The sequence below is a fragment of the Trichechus manatus genome, unplaced genomic scaffold (genome assembly GCF_000243295.1).
Source record: "Trichechus manatus latirostris isolate Lorelei unplaced genomic scaffold, TriManLat1.0 scaffold00005, whole genome shotgun sequence".
Lineage (NCBI taxonomy): Eukaryota > Metazoa > Chordata > Mammalia > Sirenia > Trichechidae > Trichechus > Trichechus manatus.
Genome location: NW_004443941.1, coordinates 26,639,505 through 26,647,245, shown reverse-complemented (window position 1 = coordinate 26,647,245; position 7,741 = coordinate 26,639,505). Strand labels below are relative to the sequence as shown.

Sequence of the window (7,741 nt, the reverse complement as noted above, 5' to 3'; positions counted from 1 at the left end):
AGTCAATAAAACACAGGTAAACATCTTTTCTGGTATTCTCTTTCAGCCAAGATTTATCTGACATCAGCAATGACATCCTTTGTTCCACGTTCTCTTCTGAAGCCACCTTGAATTTCTGGCAGTTCTCTGTCGATGCACTGCTGCAATCACTTTTGAATTATCTTCAGCAAAATTATGGTTTTTGAATAACATCTTTCTTGAGAGGTTCAAAATAATTCCCAAATATCATGCAAATAATTATTTCAGAGTCCCAAGAGTTAAACTGGATGTGTACAGAAAGGCATACACTAGTGTATGTATAGGCACATACACGTTTGTGTGAGCTCCATATATATACAGATACATAACAAACCACATGGGATCACAGTTACGGAGGCTTACTAGACATATCCTAACAACTCGTGGGATTAGTTTACTGGGTTAGAAGGCTTGGGACCACAGTCTCAGGAGACAACTAACTTAGACAACTTAGGCATAACATAGTTCACAAAAGTAATGTTCTACATTCTAGATTGGTGAGTTGCATCTGGGGTCTTAAAAGCTTGCAAGCAGCCATCTAAGATACAACTATCGGAGAAAAGAGAATGAAGGAATCAAAGGCTCAGAGAAGAAACTACTTCACGGGACTAATGGCCCACACTAACCACAGCCTTCTCTAAACTCAGACCATAAGAACTAGATGGTGCCTGGCTACCACTACTGACCATTCTGACCAGGGACACAATAGAAGGTCCCAGATAGAATGGGAGAAAAATAAAGAACAGAACTCAAGTTCATAAAAAAGGCCAGACTTATGGGACAGATAGAGTCTAGAGGAACACCTGAGACTATCGCCCTAAAATAACCTTTGAACTTGGATGTGAAGCTATTTCTGCAGGTCATTATTATGGATTGAGTTGTGTCCCCCCAAAATGTGTTAACTTGTATCATGGATTGAATTATGTCTCCAAAAAAATGTGTGTATCAATTTGGGTAGCCCATGATTCCCAGTATTGATGACTGTCCACTATTTTGTCATCTGATGTGATTTTCCTATGTGTTGTAAATCCTGCCTCTATGATGTTAAGAGAGGATGAGCAGCAGTTGTGTTAGTGAGGCAGGTCTCAATCTACAAGATTGGATTGTGTCTTGAGGCAATCTCTTGAGATATAAAAGAGAAGAGAGCAGAAAGACAGGGACCTCATACCACCAAGAAAGCAGTGCCGGGAGCACAGCGTGTCCTTTGGACCTGGGGTCCCTGCACGGAGAAGCACGTAGCCCAGGAGAACATTGATGAGAAGGCCGACAGCGAGAGAAAGCCTTCCTTTGGAGCTCATACTCTGAATTTGGACTTTTAGCCTACTTTACTGTGAGGAAATAAACTTCTCTTTGTTAAAGCCATTCACTTGTGGTATTTCTGTTATCACAGCACTAGATAACTAAGACAACTTGGCTAGGTCATGATTCTCAGCACTTTCCCATTGTCCTCCATTTTATGGTCTGATGTAATTATCCTATGTGTTGTAAATCCTAACCTCTGTGATGTTAATGAGGCAGGATTAGAGGCAGTTATGTCAACAAGGCACAACTCAATCTACAGGATTAGGTTGTATCCTGAGTCAGTCTCTTTTGAGATATAAGAGAAAAAGGAGCAGAGAGGAGAGGGACCTCCTACCACCAAGAAAGAAGAGTTGGGAGCAGAGAGTGTCCTTTGGACCCAGGGTCCCTGCACTGAGGAGCTCCTAGACCAGGGGAAGATTGATGACAAGGATCTTCCCCCAGAGCCAACAGAGAGAGAAAGCCTTTCCCTAGAGCTAGCATCCTGAATTTGGACTTCTAGCCTCCTAAATTGTAAGAGAATAAATTTCTGTTCGTTAAAGCCATCCCCTTGTGTTGTTTCTGTTATAGCAGCACTAGATAACTAAGACAGTCACCTTTCAACCAAATAATAGATTGGCTTATAAAATAACCAATATCACCTGTGAGTAATGTGCTCAATTGAACAATTAACTACATGAGACTGAATGGCCAACACTTACCCACAAGCAAAGATGAGAAGGCAAAGAGGGGAAGGGAAAGTAGATCAATGGAAACAGAACAAATAGAATGGAAATAAAGAGAATGCTGACACACTGTAAAAGTTGTAACCAATGGCATGGAACAATCTGTATAAAAATTGTTAAAGAGGAACCTAATTTGCTGTGTAAACTTTCACTCTAAACACAATAAAATATTAGTTTTAAAAAAAGTTAAACTGGAGTTGTACATGTGTAAGTAATTAAAGCAGCTGACTTACAAGCAAGCTATCCAAGACAAGAAAAGAGGTAAAAAGAAGAACTTCTGAAGAGATTTTTACAGCTCCAGGATGACTAAGGGATTCAAGAAGCTTCTCTGTGGTTAAATCCCAGAGTTTAACCTGGTTCCCCTAAGATTTATTTCACCAGGACCTGGATCAGCCCATCCCTCAAGACTCTCTTCTCCTTTATTTGCTTCTAGCAGTGAAGACCCAAAATGAAACTAAACGATTGAGCCTCTCACGGCTAGAATTTCATACTAGAAATCACCCCAACTCATTTGATAGATATAGAAACTGTGATTCAGAGAAGTGAAATCGCTTTCCCAAAGTACAGTTAAATCGCTTTCCCAAAGTACAGTTAAATACACAGTAAATAAATAATAGAGTGACCGCAGTGGTTAAGAGCTCGGCTGCTAACCAAACGGTCAGCAGTTTGAGTCCACCAGCTGCTCCTTGGAAACCCTATGGAGAAGTTTTACTGCCCTACAGTGTCGCTATGAGTTGGAACTGACTCCATGGCAACAGGTTTGGTTTTTGACCTAGCTTCTAGCTCAATACTCTTTCACTATACTCAACAAACAACATTAAGGATTCTAGCCCATGTCATAAAAATCACATTCCCATATCACTATAATATTGACTCAAATTCAGTCCACTATGACATTCATTTTAAGCTGGCTATATTAATAACCAATAATTCTCTTTTATATTTTTATAAGGTTTACCCTGAATCATCCTTTTTTATTTACATCCCTATTTATTTCAGGGCTTCGAACTGGTTCTTCCCAGTTCAATCATGGCTGAGGAAGCAACACTGGAGCAGACCCAAATTTTAAAAATTTGGGTGAACTAGAAACCTAACCGGAATGGGAAAAATTATGAGTCAAAGCCCTGCTACAAACTTAATCTCCCTCTTAGAAAACAAGGGGAGAACTCACTCTGCATAGCAACCAAATCTCTTGCCCATTAGATTTTGAACAGAGTCAGAAACAGCAGTGCCCTGCTCAAACACAGCAGCTGACCGCGCTGCCTTTATTGTGTGTTGCTCTCCTCAGTTATGGCAATAATCCAGTCTCACACATCAGGCTCCTGAAAGGGCTCATGACGCCTCTTCCGAGCCTCCCATTCCATGGCTTTGATGGTAATTTTTCCTGTTCTGGTTATGGTTCCGGATCACCCAAATTTTAAAAATTCGGATCTGTTCCAGTTTCGCTTCGTTGGGCATGACTGAACCAGTTCAAACCGGTTTGAAGCCCTGGTTTACTTCCTTGCCATCACTCTAACTGTTCATGGATTATGATTTGTAATCCAGTTCCCATCTGACTACTTCTCATATCTATATGAATGATGAATTATTCTACTGATGATTCTAGAATAATCCAGCAGAAAATCAGTATGTCTCTCTATAAATGTAAGAACTAAATGAAATCTCCAAAGATTGAGAATTGAGCAACATACTGTATTTTTATGTAAATAACACACATCGCCTATGTTTGTTTGCCAACCCAGTGGCACTTATGAAAATATCTCGCAGGGGGGAGAGTGCAGTTGACAAACAAATGTACAAGGTGCACATTATTTGTGTAGAACATGGCAGATGCCACCAAAACACCGTTTGAGTTTTTATGATTTCAGACTGAAAGGGAACATTTAAGTTATAAATTATATTTAAGTTAAAATTTTAATTAAAAATTACAGCCCAGTTACAAAAGTATTTGTGAAAAACCTAATAATTTAATGAAAGGGAAACTAAAAGGAAAGATGCTGAACGATACATAGATGGCTCTACAGATCTACAAAAGGAAGGTTAATCTTACTTTGGGCCACATTTAAATAAATCACTGTTAAAACACAGAAGGCATACATCACTTTCAGAAATCACACATTTTTGGATTACTAATTACTTCTACATCAGAAAATAAAGACAAACCATATAAAGCATAATAACTGAAACAAAAACAATGAGTAGATGAATCCCAATATATTAATCTCACTGAGACAACTTTTACAAATAGAAAGTATACTATTTTGTGTGTCTGAAACATAATGCTTAGCTCATTAAAAATAAAAAATGTAACCAATTCACACAGCCTATATAGTTTTATGATAAAATAGAGAATACATCAGTTCATTCATTAAATCAAAATTATTAAACAAATTTAAGAGACAGTGTGTGTGATCCTATATTAAATGATGGATTTGTCACATCTTCTCTGAAAAACAAAATCAGGATCTAAACGGATAAAAGAGGGTATAAAATAGAGAGAACACAGAGAACCTAAAAAGAACAATGTGTGAACCTGGGACTCAGCTTCTCTGTGTCCCATCCTTTTTGTAAGTCACCTCGATGCCTTGTTCCCTCTCTCTAGCTCCTGAGTGTGTTCTCTGAAAACACATGCAATTTCTTATGTTCCTTTGACTTTATACAGATTTTCATGCTCTTAAAGAGACAAATAGTATAAGCAGTATTTTTTAAACTATTACCTACAGAAAAGTGAATTAAAATTTGAATCTGGGATGCAGGCTCCAATTACCAGAGTTTGCAATTTCAGACTTACGGCTATTAGTCTACTAAGACTCTTCCAAAAATGCTCAGAATCAGGACATAAATTACTGATTGATCCATATGTGTTAACTAACTCCTGCATGTGTATTTACAGAGAAGCATCAGAAACAATATTAATGAGCAAAACTATCAACATAAATATCACGTACGGTACCTTCTGATAAACAATGGAGCACACAAGATCCTTGACAGCAGATAAAGATAGTTCCTGGGCTTCAATGGTAACGCTCTCCCGTGTAAGGCCAATTTGCAGTAGAAATGAAATTGTGTGCACTGAGCCCCTCGAGTTGGTGAGTGACTGTGTACTGAAGCTTCCATTGGACAGTCGGGCAGAGAGTCCAGTCTTAGGACTTGAACATGGAGAAGGAGTTGGAAGCACAGCAGGAAGAGTTGCAGGTAATACAGACTTCTGGGCTGATGGAGGGGAACTGTTTGCGGACATCTGCCTTTCTTTAATCTTTTAAAATAGTTATCAAATTTTTAAAAATGGTTATGAAGAAGCTTTTAAAATCACAGTGGTAAAAAAGTGACTGCACTTTTGGAAATAGTAAAAAGCCTCTCTATTTCCTCTTTTAAATCACTCATGCCAATGACTGCAAGTTCTACAACTACGAGTTGGATACACAAGAGGTCCTATTTCCCTTAATTAAGAGAGTCCCATCAAAAAGGAGTCTTGTGTTTAGGACCACAACCAGGATTTTGCAACGGATTTAATATCACTGAGTTATCCTCATCAGAAGAGAGCTGACTGCTTATTTACTAAGCATCTTCATCTATTTTCTTTTCACTTTGTTCTTGTCTCTCTCCTTTACTTTCATAAAATACATATTGAGTACAAGCTGTTTTTCTCTCAAGATGAAATTCTCTTGGTTTTAAAAATAATAAGTATGTAAGATTAATCTATTCAGTTCTTATCCTTTAGTTCACTGATTTGATGGGACACCTTCTCAAATGTCCATACCTTAAATGACCTTCTCAAATGTTCTCATTTTCATTTTGGGATATAAATTTTTCTATGATGAAGTCCAAAGATTCTAAACATTCATTTGATGAACGGGTCCATTGAGAAAAGTTGATGCTTTCTGAAATGTAGTCAGCCTGGAAGGAATTTTTAAAACAGTGTTAATATTTTATAGTAACTGGACATTATTTTAAAAATGTAAGATTCTTTATAATTGTTTTAAATGATAGTTTTTGTCTTATTACAATGTTTATAATTCACCAGTAAATCCTAACTGGTAAACATTTTCTGTCTCGCTATCAGGGCCATTTTTTACCATTTTATACTTTCAGGGAGAGCCTCCTGCGCAAAAAAAAACCACCCCTACCACCCTTCACTAATACCTGAAACTTGAAGATCAAACACTTTAAACACAACTGAGTTATGACAAAAATAGAGAAAAACAGAAAAGATTTTTAAAAAACTGACATTGTCACAGAAATAAAACGTGTACTACCCAGTCATACAAAAGATGTATAAAACTTTCCTAATACAGACAAAAGTATTCTTTTTTATATTAAAAACCTAATTCATCCACAACACGACTCCTGACTTACTTGCTTTGTCAACAAATTCCTTTCAGAAGCAGGAGGGGATATAGTGGACACAGTTATATGACCAGCAAAAGCTACAAAAGCTGACATACTTATGACAGGAACATAGGAAAAAGTGATCTCATCATAAAGGATTTCTAACAGTAAGAAAGCATTTGGCACAGTTAAATATGTGTCATGGTTTTTAGGAAAATAAAGTTCAAAATGTAAAAAAATAAAAAAAGTATGACCCAAGTCAGGTAAGTAAAACAGCTCCCAAAAGGTGAATCCTTCTAAATTCTATCTATATATCCATTAATAATTCCAAGGAAGGAAAAAGAATGAAGCATCCAGTGTGGCTGCAGAATCACTCTCTGGAGAGTAGTTAATGGGGGCTAAATAAGTTAGGATGAACATAATAGAAGAGCATAACACAGATACTACTAGGAATGAAAAAGCTAAGAATAAACCAAGGCTTAAGAAAAAACACTTAAAGCCAACAAAAGAAATTTCAGCTATATTAAAATAAATGACTATCTCACCTTATATTGTACAGCATTTGACAGTTTATAAATGTTTCACATACTTTACCTCACGATGTCTTTTCGAAAGTTGACTAAGTATTTTTGCAGATGGAAAGACCGAAGCACGGGAGCTAAAGCAACCTGCCAGCATCACATGGCTATTAAGGGGTAGAGTGGGAATTAGAACCCATGTCTCATAGTTTTTAACTAGTGCTGTCTCCACAATAACATACTATTTCTCAAAGAGAACAAAGAACTGAGAGAATCACTACTCAGAGAGGATGTTGTTAAGGTTGAGAGACCACAGACAAAAGGCAAAATTGTTCAACCTGTATCTTGCTTATCTTCTCCAAAGCAGAAAAACACTGAGAACTGAAACCCAAGCATGACGAGTAAGAAAGACTAAAACAACTTTATGCCAGTTAGATCTTTAAAACGCAAAGCATTTCATTCCATATTGCTAAAAAAAAAAACAAACCACTGCCGTAGAGTCAATTCCAACTCACAGCGACCCTACAGGACAGAGGAGAACTGCCCCATAGGGTTTTAAGGAGCGGCTGGTGGATTTGAGCTGCCAACCTTTTGGTTAACAGCCTGAGCTCTTAACCACTGCACCACCAGGGTTCCATATTGCTAAAGCAATTACCAAATGTAATCACAATGTTGGTGCCTATAATCTTGAAGAAAGAGTTCAAAAGAGAGAAGTAATTACAGTCTGGGTCAGGGTTGCTTTAAGTGTTCAGGTTTAGAGGAGCAGGGAAGCATATTTCAGAAATTACATACATATAATCTTAATATAAATTGTCAGCCAAACCTGAGAATAGGTTATAAAGCAAATGGCTT

At 37.4% G+C, this 7,741-nt stretch overlaps 1 protein-coding gene across 3 annotated transcripts in view; it reads right to left on the bottom strand.

The window, feature by feature from the left end:
• Positions 1 to 7,377, bottom strand: part of PRKD3 (protein kinase D3) — a 107,277-nt gene extending 99,900 nt beyond the window's left edge. The window contains exons 1-2 of one of the 3 annotated variants that reach the window (XM_004369554.2): positions 6,917 to 7,377; positions 4,996 to 5,939 (exon numbers count right to left, since the gene is read on the bottom strand). In XM_004369554.2, coding sequence (XP_004369611.1) covers positions 4,996 to 5,283 — 288 coding nt within the window. In that variant the 5' untranslated portion in view covers positions 5,284 to 5,939; positions 6,917 to 7,377. Of the gene's footprint in view, positions 1 to 4,995; positions 5,940 to 6,916 lie in introns of those variants that run through there. The other 2 variants (XM_023735930.1, XM_023735932.1) reach the window with 2 other exon arrangements.
• Between the last annotated feature and the right edge of the window lie 364 nt (positions 7,378 to 7,741).